General features: G+C 48.4%; 1 protein-coding gene across 1 annotated transcript in view; it reads right to left on the reverse strand.

Annotated features, from left to right (window-relative positions):
- MAN2C1 (mannosidase alpha class 2C member 1) overlaps nucleotides 1–12,543 on the reverse strand; it is a 28,516-nt gene that overhangs the window by 4,473 nt on the left and 11,500 nt on the right. Inside the window, 12 exon segments of the mRNA XM_050968820.1 lie at nucleotides 64–173; nucleotides 949–1,092; nucleotides 3,313–3,469; nucleotides 3,831–3,935; nucleotides 4,397–4,491; nucleotides 4,683–4,765; nucleotides 5,199–5,360; nucleotides 7,899–7,984; nucleotides 8,986–9,107; nucleotides 10,311–10,434; nucleotides 10,706–10,851; nucleotides 11,341–11,436. Coding sequence (XP_050824777.1) covers nucleotides 64–173; nucleotides 949–1,092; nucleotides 3,313–3,469; nucleotides 3,831–3,935; nucleotides 4,397–4,491; nucleotides 4,683–4,765; nucleotides 5,199–5,360; nucleotides 7,899–7,984; nucleotides 8,986–9,107; nucleotides 10,311–10,434; nucleotides 10,706–10,851; nucleotides 11,341–11,436 — 1,430 coding nt within the window.

Here is a 12,543-nt window from a genome sequence, read left to right on the forward strand (position 1 = left end):
CCCAGCGAGCAGAACTGTAAACCCAAGGCATCCGTTGCCCAGACCCGCCCCCCACCCACTCACAGCGAGAGGCTCATCACGTTCTTGTGCACCGATGCGCCGTATTTGCAGTCATTCAGCAATGCCACCCCGAAGCCATGCTCAGACAGGTCCATCCACTTGTGAGTCCACACCTTGAGGAAACAACCGGGCCTAGCATTAGGGGGCTCTCACCTGAGATGGTTATTTGTGGAGTAAGGTGGGTGCCACACAAACTGTCCTACTGATCAAGAACACATAGGGTGGCTGGGGGAGGCAGATGGCCCCTTGGGCTCTGCAGAGGGCCAATCCCTGTGAACAGCCTAGATACACCAATCAGGAGCGTAACTGGAAAGCTAGTCCCCATGAAGGAAAGGCAGCTTGGACTCCTTCATCAAACTGACCAGCAGCTGTAGTGAGGGCAGGATGCAAATTCCCTAGCTCTGGGGAACTGCATGACCCACTAACTCTGAAATGCAGCCTCGTCTGCCGCAGGCCTGCTCCACACAACAGCAAATCACAGGCCATTCCGAGACAGTTCAGCCCCTGTCTAGATCCCCTGGAGGGAACTCGTGATTGGGCAATGGGAGGCTGGTACTTCGCTAGGTCAGTGTACAAAGCTGTATCTGCAGCCTGGCTAGGAAAGATGTGAATAGTGGCACCGACTCAGCGACCCAAAATTTTGTTCTCACTGCGGTCCATGTTTAAAGTTCTGCTCTCTTGGGATATGGGGACTCTGCTCCTGCCGGGTTCACCTCTCCCCAGGAGGCAGCCTATCCATGCAGCAGTTCAGCAAGCAGGTATAGTCTGAGGCGAACTGTTCTCAGAAGGCACACAGGGTGGGGAAAAAAGGGACCGTGTCGATCTGTCAGGCCTATTTCTGCCTAGAGAGCTAGGGCAGGGGCAGGGCCCAGGCTGCTGCCCTCCTACCTCGAACCGAGCCCAATCCCAGGAAGTGTTCCAGTGTGTCGGCCTCTGCAGGTGCCCAAATTGAATCTCATACGTTGCATTCATGCTCCGAACCCGCAATGGGAACTCCACCTTCAGGAATCGATGAGCCTCATTCCAGTGAACCTAGAGCAAATGGGGCGGCCAAAAGGAGGCTCAGGTCATTGTAGGGGAGATGGGAAAGAAGGCGTCATCACCACCACAGTGGCTCCCCTGTGCTAAATTCCCCAAGAACTCCTCATTATTAACCCCACCCAACAGGTACCTGGTTCAAGGGTAACGGCAGGAAAGTATCGAGCAAGGACTAAACCTGGCCCCAGGACTGTACTCTATTGCCTCAGAATGTGGGAGAACATGATCACATCAGTCCATCCCAGTGGCTTTAAACAATCCCAAGGCTCTTCCGAAGTGCTTCGTTATACACGAAGAGTGGCCAAACTGTAGCTCGCAAGCCACATGCAGTTCTTTTACAATTAAAAGGTGGCTCACTGAGCCCCCCCAACCTCCTCATTCTCCCCCTACCAGACTGGGGAGGAGAAGTAGGGGGAGGGCTTCTGCCCTGCAGCGGGGTGGTGGGGCTCACGGCTTCTGCCAGAGACGACTGGCACCTGCTGAGAGTGGGGGGCACAATTAAAACATTTGCCCCTCCAACAGCTTGAGTGATGCCCTCCCAGGCACACACACCCCTTACCCTCAGTGGCCCCTGCCTGCAGCTCCCAGGTGTTAGCTCCTTGTGGAGAGACAGTGGCAAAGAGTTGGGAGCTGCAGCAAGGGGTTGCTGCTTTAGCTCCATGGGAAGAGGCAGCAGCAAAATACCATCTCTGCAGCTCCCAGCTGTGTGCCGCTGCCTCTCCCCATGGCTGCAGCTCCCAGCTTGCCAGCTGCAGCAGGTGCTGTGCAGGGAAGGGGCCTGGCAGCACCATGTGACTGAGTGGGGCTAGCAAACCCTGACAAATGTCTGGGGGGCATGTAACCCCACATTGCCCCCCTCACCTCTGGCTTCTGCCCAGCAGGGTGGGAGGTCTTGTGGCTCCAGTCCCTTGAGGCATGCCTGCCAGGGTGCAGGGCTTCAGCTGAAGCCCCAAGCGGCATGCCCTGCTCTCAAACTTCTGAAAATTGTTGTATGCAGCTAAGACTCTTGGTAAGTTTGGCCACCCGTTATATGCAGTAAAGGCTAGATGGGAATAGGGGCATCCAGGAGAGGCAGCAGAGGCGATGGGTGTTGCCTCCAGTGAGGAGACATGCCTGTCTTTGGTTATGAACATTCACTAACTTGGCTGTTGACTCTCCTCCAGTTCCGGTCTTGGCTTGCCTAGGATTTTCATAGATTCAAGGACCGGAAGGGACCTCAAGAGGTCATCGAGTCCAATCCCCTGCCCTCATGGCAGGACCAAATACTGTCTAGACCATCCCATTTATCTAACCTACTCTTTAATATCTCCAGAGATGGAGACCCCACAACCTCCCTAGACAATTTATTCCAGTGTTTAACCACCAGTTAGGAACTTTTTCCTAATGTCCAATATAAACCTCCCTTGCTGCAGTTTAAGCCCATTGCTTCTTGTTCTATCCTTAGAGGCTAAGATGAACAAGTTTTCTCCCTCCTCCTGATGACACCCTTTTAGATACCTGAAAACTGCTATTATGTTCCCCCTCAGTCTTCTCTTTTCCAAACTAAACAAACCCAATTCTTTCAGCCTTCCTTTGTAGGTCATGCTCTCAAGACCTTTAATCATTTGTGTTGCTCTTCTCTGGACCCTCTCCAATTTCTCCACATCTTTCTTGAAATGCGGTGCCCAGAACTGGACACAATACTCCAGTTGAGGCCTAACCAGCGCAGAGTAGAGCGGAAGAATGACTTCTCGCGTCTTGCTCACAACACCTGCTAATGCATCCCAGAATCATGTTTGCTTTCTTTGCAACAGCATCAGTGCTGACTTACATTTAGCTTGTGATCCACTATTACCCCTAGATCCCTTTCTGCCGTACTCCTTCCTAGACACTATCTTCTCATTCTGTATGTGTGAAACTGATTGTGCCTTCCTAGGTGAGCACTTCGCATTTGTCTTTGTTAAACTTCATCCTGTTTACGTCAGACCATTTCTCCAATTTGTCGAGATAATTTTGAATTATGACCGTATCCTCCAAAGCAGTTCCAATCCCTCCCAGTTTGGTATCATCTGCAAACTTAATAAGGATGCAACCTCTCTTTGGACCTCACCCCGGTCATCCACCTTTGCCACCTCTATGCTCCATTCCTGCAACACACTCATTCTTCTGGGATTCTCTCCTCCCCCAACAGCAGTCTGTATAAGGAGCATGTGGCCTGAACAAGCCTTTCCAAACCTGGGTCAGGAATCGAAGATAAGGACACATGGCATCCAGGATGACTTCCTGGGTGATGACACTCCGCTCACTGATCTGCAGAGAGAACTTCACACTTCCTCGCAGGCCCCCAGTCAGTACAATCGCCAGAGGCTTCAGAAGGGTTGTGATTGGCTTCCTAAAACAGATGTCAAGCATAAGGGCTAAGATTCAGGGGGTCACAACTGTGTGTTCAAAAGGTTAATGTAAGGCTCCTACACTTGGAAGACAAGCAGGGAGCAGGGATACTCCCCACCCACCTGAGGCTGCGTTTTTCTCAGAGGAATTCTTAGAACCCCTCCCCAGGTGCTGTGTAATTTTTCACTATTCTACACTACTCCCTTGGACAGAAAGAGCTGGAAAAAACAAGCACATAGTTTTCCATTGCACAAGTTTTGTCCTCTCTCTGGGAAGTTGGTTCTTTGCTACAATCCCAAGAGGCAGAGAGCTTTGCAGAGTCCTAAAGAAGTACCAGTACCCACAATGCACTGCTCATCTACCTGGTTTCCAGGTGATAATCCATCACGTCCCAAGCATCCCAGTACAAAGGAACATCATCAAATATCACAAACTGGTTAGCACAGTGACCATCCTGGACTGATTCTCTGAAACAAAGCAGAAAGGCAGAGGATCAGCAAGGGAACAAGAAGCTGTGGTGAATGACAAGAATTCTGTGACCTGAAACAACATTCCAATAGCCTGGAAACAGACACCTGCCACTTTAGCTTCTCTGGGAGGAGAAACGAACCAGCCTTTCATTTGGCCGACTGATGTTCAAGCCCCACAGGTGGCCTTAGTTATGATGAAACTGAGGAGAAGAGGAGGCCTGAAATTAGTCCCCACTGGGTTTCACACCCTGGTCTGTCCAGGCAAGATGGAATCACTGGCGATGGTTTCTGTGAGAGCAGATCCACATTCTATGAACTTTAAGTAAAACCAGTGTAGACAGTCAGTTCTTTGGGGCAGGGTCCATTTGCTCCTGTATTCGCTCACTGCCTGGCATAACGAGGCCCTAGTCTGGATTGGCCCTCATAGCTCCAAAAAATACAATGAATAATCATCATACCTCCCCGAGTGCACTAAGTAAAGTGACATCACGCGACCCATGGAGTCCAGGTGAGCCGCGATAACCCCGTTCTCCATGGTCACTGAGCCATCTGCCTGGTGAGAAAGAGGAAAGAATCAGAAGAGAGCACAGGCTCCACACCAGCCAAAGAGTGAGTGAGTGAGTGAGTATGTCTGTGTGTGTGTGCAATGCTACAAGTTACTGAAAACGGTGTTGCAAATCCAGCTTGGGCTTTGCCCATGGAGCTTTCTAATGTGCACGCAAAGAACTGCACAGGGCAGCTCACCTGTTTTGTCACCGTCACAGGATGAGGGGATGTTAACGAATCCTCCACAGCAGAGTAGCCCATACTAGGAACCTTCACCAGGGCTGAAAGAAGAGAGGCAGAGTGGTTCACTCAAATGCTTTTTCCTTTAGGAGATGTCTTCTCTCTCACTCCATGCCATTGGGCCCCCTCTTCATTAGGAAATACCTCCCCGCTGCTTCGATGTCCAGGAGCTTCCCACGTGAAAATAATTTTCCATGTGATGCTGAGGGAGATGGAGACTATTTCTAGAGATCATGGATAACCCTGATCTACAGATAATGTATGAGTCAATGTCTGTCTCAGCTGTGCGAGAGGCAATGGCTCTGTATCTTCCATGTGACTGGAATTAGACAGCCATCACTTTGTTGGTCTAGTTTTCATGGGCCATCTCCCCTCCTCTGCTCTGCTCCTGTCCCTCCCACCAGAAGATTTAGGGTGTATCTGTGCTTTGTGAGGGACGATCAGCAAGTCTTTAGATAGGCAGAACAATGGCACCTAAGGTCTTTGCTCCAGTCCTGGAGATGACTTCAGTCCGTTCCCAGGGCAAAGTGTTCAGAACAAGGAGGCTTTCTGCTCTCTCCTGACCAGTTGGCAAAAGTTCTCCAAACAAGGACCGAACAGCATCTTTAATGAGGAGACCACCCATGCTACGGATTTCTGGGCAAAGAAAAGGCATTTCAGTTCAGAGCAGACTACAGTAACTCCTCACTTAAAGTCATCCCAGTTAATGTGGTTTCTTTTTTACACTGCTGACCAATTATGGAACATGCTTATTTAAAGTTGTGCAATGCTCCCTTCTAACATCCTTTGGCAGTTGCTTGTTTTATCTACTACTTGCAGGAAGAGTAGCCTGTTGCAGCTAGCTGGTGGGGGCTTGTAATCAAGGTGGACCGGCAGCCCCCCTATCAGCTCCCCGCTCCCCTAAGTTCCCTGTGCAGCAGTTGCCTGCAGTTCAGCTGTCCCTCCCCCAACTGCCATGTGCTGCTCCTGCCCTCTGCTTGGAGCTGCTCCCCAAGAATCCTGCTTCTCTGGGGGGAGGGGAGGAGAGGAGGGCTAATGTCAGGGTGTCCCCTTCCCCCCTGCTCCTGCACCCCCCTTACTCCATCTTCCATAGAACGGGGGGGACACACCAGGGCTCAGGATGGAAGGTGCTTGCAGCAGCTGCAGTCTCAGCAAGCTGATCTAATTAACAAGGCAGTGTACTTAAAGGGGAAATGAGCATCTCTCACACACATACTCCCTCCATTCCTGCTGCCTTGCAGAGTGAGAGAGTTAACCCTTGATGGCTCAGCCAATTGCTAGTTCATCATTTAGCAGTAAGGGAAATAACCCCCCCTCTGACTCCTTCACTTCAACTAAGCTTCACAATCATCTCACTGTGTACCAGTATTAAATTGTTTGTTTAAAACTTATACTGTGAGTGTGTGCGCGCAAAATTATTATATATAGTCTTTTGTCTGGTGAAAAAAAAAATTCCCTGGAACCTAACCCCCTCATTTACATTAATTCTTATGAGGAAATTGGATTCGCTTAACATCATTTCGCTTAAAGTCGCATTTTTCAGGAACAGCACTACAACATTAAGTGAGGAGTTACTGTATTATTTAATTATAGAGCACCCCAAAGTTGGCTAGGCCCTTCAGAGACATTCAAAAAGACAATGGAGTGAGAGAAAGGATGCAGTACACAATGGCTTAAGACTTGCTGGTCCTTTTGCCCCATCATGCCTAATCTTACTAAGCAAATTTTCTTTATCCTAATTCCCCCAACTCCCTTCCATTCATCTGGTGTGTTTAACTCTGGGCTGCATTTTTTCCAGTTCAACTCTGGATTCCCTCCTTGCACCATCCTAACATTCCTCTGTCCTCCATGCAAATTCAGACTGGCCATAAAACATACATTTTTTAACAGTGAGGGTAATTACCCATTAGAACAACCTACATGGGTCGTGGTGGATTCTCCATCATTGGCAATTTTTAAATCCAAGGTGGATTTTTTTTCTAAAGTATCTGTTCTAGGAATTATTCTGGGGAAGTTCTCTGGCCCATGCCCTACGGGAGGTCAGTGAATTCTTTCCCAGATATATGGCTGATGGATCTCGCCCACTTGCTCAAGGTCTAACTGATCTCCACATTTGGGGTCAAGAAGGAATTTTCCCCCCCAGGTAAGATTCGCAGAGACCCTGGAGGGGTTTTGCCTTCTCTGCAGCATGAGGCATAGATCACTTGCTGAACTAGTGTAAATGGTTGATTCTCTGTAACCTGAAGTCTTTAAATCATGATTTGAGGACTTCTGTAACTCAGCCAGAGGTTAGAGGCCTACTACAGGAGGGGGTAGGTGAGGTTCTGTGGCCGGAAATGTGCAGGTCAGACTAAAAGCAGCAAAGAATCCTGTGGCACCTTATAGACTAACATGCATCTGAGGAAGTGGGTATTCACCCACGAAAGCTCATGCTCCAAAACGTCTGTTAGTCTATAAGGTGCCACAGGATTCTTTGCTGCTTTTACAGATCCAGACTAACACGGCTACCCCTCTGATACAGGTCAGACTAGATGATCATGATGGTCCTTTCTGGTCTTAAAGTCTATGACACAGTGAGATGATCACAATGGTTCCATCTAGCCTTGGAACTGATGCATCTCTGCAGCCATTCCTAGCAACCTCTGAACAATTCTCCCCATCCCCACTGCTCAAACCAATCCTTCACATGTGTGGTCTCTTCCAGTCTCTCAGGCTCCTGGGGCCTGCAGAGGAGTCTCCACCTGCCGGGATGGTGTGGGGGGAGTCCTCTGCTTGTCCGACTCTGTGTAACCAGACATGGTTGGGGCTGGTTTTCTCTGGGTATCGACAAATGGCATAAGGCAGACTGGCTGAGTGCATCAGGGCCATGGCCCAGGGAACTATGGGCATCCTTCTTCCTACCAACCTCAGTGGAAGCAGGATGCGCAGGGGAGGAAAACAGATCGGCTCCCATTTGTTATTACCAACACCAAGAGCACCACCTATTAATGTGGAGTCCCCAGTGCCTCTAGGGCTTGTAACAAAACCAAACCACAACCAAACCTTCACCAAACAAGGCAAGGAGTCAGATCAGAAAGCAGGACCACCACCTTTCAAAACCCACCTGGCAGCGAGTGTTACAATGAACCCAACCCACTTGGCAGAAAAAGCCTCTTAGTACAAATCACTCCTCACCTGCATAGTATCTCATGGCATCCTCCACAACCAGCTGGATACAACTGCCCGGCAACACGTCATGGAACTGATTCAGGAGCAGCAACCTGAGCACAGGGGACCAAGGCAAGAACCAGAAGAGAGCTATGGATTAGCATCACTATGAATGAACTATACCACCCTCATTTTAGAGGACAAAGCCCTTTATATCTTGCTGATGGGGACTGCAACAGCCAGGCAGTTCTCACATGCACATGGTAACTGTGGCCTTCTGGCTTCAGGTCACCACTTTCATTCCATCCATCAAAAACATGAGTTCTGCCAGACCCTGCTCTGCTAGAATGGGATACAAGAGAGTACAGCCAGCTCGAAGGCCCTGAGCTCTCTTAGCAGTCACCTGAGCCAGGCATTCCTAGTCTTTTTCTGGGAAGATTCCCTGGGCACAGGTTTGGGAATTCACAGAAACAAAATATATTTGTTTCTTCAATTCCCTGCCTTGTCAGCAACCGTGGGCATTGGTGGCATCTCAGTGTCTCCTGGTCTCTGCCTGTGGCACACAACAGTTTAGCCTCCTGAGGACCAGAGGGGTATTTCTAATAGCCTGTGATATACAGGCAACTGACATACTTGTCCATAAATGATTTTTAGAAGAATTCATGTCTGTTGAGAGAGTGTCTGGGGTTTGGTCTAAGCTATAAATGAATGAGGCTACTTTTTGGTTTGCTACTTAATATATTGTTTATTATGATCTAATGAAAACACTGTGCTTGTTTTTTATATACCTGAGTGTGCTTAACGCTAGAGCCCTGCAAATCTGCGGTTATCCACTTTATATCCGCAGATATCTGCATCCGCAGATACGGTTGCATTGTTTACCATCTTTGCAGATTGCGGACTGGATGCTGATCCAAATTTTTGTATGTGCGCAGAACTCTACCAGTGAGATAGGGTGCGGATGCAGATGCATATAAAAGGGGGAGTGGGGATTGCAGGTCAGATACAAGTTAATTATCACGGATACAGATCCAAATTTCTGTATTGGCACAGGACTCCAATTATCACTGCAGCTTTATCCAATCAATGGTGGCACTCGGACAAACTACTTTACCTCCAGAGATGCTGCAGTTTGATGGAAGGATACTGGAAAGTATTTTTCTGGGTCAGAGCAAAACTACTCAGAACTTCAGCATCATGGAGTATCCGCTCGCACTCCCGATTCCCTTTCTTTATCTGATCCCAAAGGAGGAGAAAACAAGAAGAGCTGTATCAGAGGAGATTTTTGCCATCAGTAGCAAAACATTATATCAGGCATTGGGATGTAGACAGTATCTATTACTGGGGCAGGGGGAGGGATAGCTCAGTGGTTTGAGCATTGGCCTACTAAACCCAGGGTTGTGAGCTCAATCCTTGAGGGGGCCATTCAGGGAACTGAGGTAAAAGTCTGTCTGGGGATCAGTCCTGCTTTGACCAGGAGATTGGACTAGATGACCTCCTGAGGTCCCTTCCAACCCTAATATTCTATTATATATTCACAAATAGCAATGAGATTCTCTTTTCCCTGAAGGTACCTTCTCCAAAGCCCCTCCCACTGTAACAGCAGAGATTACAGTCGCTCAGAAATTAGCTAGCTGTTCTGAAAGATGCTACTTCCCACAACGCTCTGTTAATCGATAGCAGCACCCAATGCTGCCGTGTCAGTTTTGGAAACAACAGGGTTTGGGTGGCAGCCTCTCTGTACCATGTTTACAGAGGTCAGGCTGAGAGACACACTAAACTGAGGGCTGAATGCCCCTTCCTACTATGGGGAAAACCTCCAGTGGCTCAGCAATCAACCCGAGAGCCAATGAACAGCTTTAGCTCATCTCTGGCTCAAACAAGAGCATCCCTCTTGTTTTCAAACACAGTTCAAAGAGACCCTGTCAATAGTTTAAAGCTGAGATTTAAGGCCTGTAAAGAAGAAAACCTGAATTAACCAAAAGCAGTGCTAAAAATCCCAACCCACCAATGCTGTGCCAGTGCATGAGACCTGGAAAGTGGACTGACTAGAAACAGGGTGTGTCTACGCAGGAACACGGCTTAAATAGAAATGGCGTTCAAAACAGACCATCTGCAAGAGTCTTGTCTACACTAGGGATCAAGCCGATGGGAGTTTTCTGTTAATTCATGGTGCGGTCAGAGCACTAATCATTGTAGCACATAGGGCTTTGTCCTGATAACTTTTATAGACTAAATGGGAAAATTACATGGGCTCAAAGCTTCAGAGAATCACAACATCTTCATCGGGTCCTACTATGGCACTAAATTGCATCAATGATGGCACACCAAGGAGATGGATTCAGAGTGGAAGTCTTCCCTACTGATCAGAGTTAACATTGATCTAGATAGTTTCCACCCACTGCCTTATCTCCTTTCCCATCCCGGGCAAGTGGTAACCTGGGCCTGGGTGGTATAAGTGCCGTTGTGCAGCTCCAGGAACAGTTCTCCTGTCCAGGTAAACAGCTGGGTCTTCTCCTTCTCCAGCATAGAGAAAAAATGGTCAGGTGTGGACATTTGAACCCTATGGGGGAGAAATGCAGATAGTAACAAGACAGGCTTAGCAGCTGCTGCCCACTGCAGAGGGAACAAGGAGCCCTGTGGTTCCTTCCCTAGCATGAGTGGATGGATTGCAAGTGGGAAAGCAACAGCCCCAGCCGTGAATCATCAGCTCCCTCCAGCCCCACTTTCCAGAATGCTAGGACCAAAGGAGTTAGCAGAAATCTCTAAAGAGTCAGCAGTCGGCACTGAGCTCTGAAGGACACATGAGGAGAGAAAGCAGAACCTCCCCAGACCTGGGCAGCCCATCTGTATCACTCATTCTCTTCAGCCTGTCCAGCATCTTCTGCGTCGGGCCACCTCCTCCATCTCCAAACCCAAAGAGAGTGGCGCTGTGGTTCACACGGCCTTTGTCTTTGTTGTTGTTCATGGTTTTCAGCATCTAGAGATTACGTATACACGACATGTAGTGTGAGGCCCTCACATAGTCAAGCCAAGGAGAGCCCTGCAGGCGTAAAGATCAGGCACTAGTTTGTTGTCTTCTCACCATGTTCATTCTCTTTTCAGCTCTGCCTCCTAGGATACATCCACCAGGCCCCAAGGAAACAGGAGAATCTGGAGAAGTTGAGAGCCCTCCTACAGTGACTCATCAGCTTCCCACTACCCCGTAAATTTATCTTTAAAATGCAGCTGATTATAGAAACTCAAGGCTCTGATATATTGCATGGACAGACATATCTGGGCTTTACTCCAAACATCTAAAGCCCCCAGCTGCTTGTCCTATCACCCTTCCCAAATACTCGCTATGTGGCACTCCCCTCCAACAGCCTTTGCTTACAGCCCAATGGCAGTGACATTCCCTTGCAAGCTGGGTACATTGGGACAGAAAGGCAGAAGCATACCCATCTGCCTACAATGTCATATTGCTCACCTCCTCCACACGACCTTTTAGTTCATAGGAATTGCCAGGCGGGAAATGGGTCAGAACTTGGGAGCCGTCGATGCCTTCCCAGAAAAAGGTGCTGTGCTGGAAGAGAACAAAATGTTACCAAGGGGGAGTCTATTACAGCCTCACAAGGGGACACTGCAAGGAGAGCCAGAATGGGGCACATGAGTCCAGGGAGCTACTGAAAGAAAACTTCTGGTTGCCCACCATTAACTTTTCGAAGCTGTTGGCTTCATACTTCAGCACCTTACCGTGATGTGATCAGTAGCCAAATCTTCTCTGGTCGTGGCTAATGAACCTGATCCAGTCAGCCTCATGTAAAGCTCTGGTGAGCTCTCTGAATGACGGCATGTCATGGTTCCTTCCCCACTCTGAACTCTAGGGTACAGATGTGGGGACCTGTATGAGAACCTCTAAGCTTAACTACCAGCTTAGATCTGGTTTTGCTGCCACAACCCAAATTATTTATGAATTATTTGGGAAACTCTGTCTACCTCCCCCCCAAGAATATTTTCCTCCCAAGTACTATAACCCTTCCCTGGGTAGCCCTGAGAGGCTTCTCCACCAAGTTCCTAGTGAACACCGATCCAAACCCTTGGATCTTAAAACAAGGAGAAATTAAACCATTCCCCTTCCTTTGCCCCCCACCAATTCCTGGTGAGTCTAGATCCAACCTCCTTGGATCTTGAAACAAGGAAAAATCAATCAGGTTCTTAAAAAGAAGGGTTTTAATTAAAGAAAGAAAAAGATAAAAATCATCTCTGTAAAATCAGGATAGAAAATAACTTTACAGGGTAATCAGATTCCAAAAGCCCAGAGTAACCCCCTCCAGCCTTATGTTCAAAGTTACAGAAAACAGAGGTAAACCCGCTAGCAAAAGGAACATTTACAAGTTGAGAAAACAAATATAAAACTAACGTGCCTTGCCTGGTTGTTACTTACAAGTTTGAAATATATGAGACTAGTTCAGAAAGCTTTGGAGAGCATGGATTGATGTCTGGTCCCTCTTAGTCCCAAGAGTGAACAACCCCCAAAACAAAGAGCACACAAACAAAAGTCTTCCCCCCACCAAGATTTGAGAGTATCTTGTCCCCTTATTGGTCCTTTGGGTCAGGTGTCAGCCAGGTTACCTGAGCTTCTTAACCCTTTACAGGTAAAAGGATTTTGGTGTCTCTGGCCAGGAGGGAT

Source organism: Gopherus flavomarginatus, chromosome 9 (assembly GCF_025201925.1).
Source record: "Gopherus flavomarginatus isolate rGopFla2 chromosome 9, rGopFla2.mat.asm, whole genome shotgun sequence".
Lineage (NCBI taxonomy): Eukaryota > Metazoa > Chordata > Testudines > Testudinidae > Gopherus > Gopherus flavomarginatus.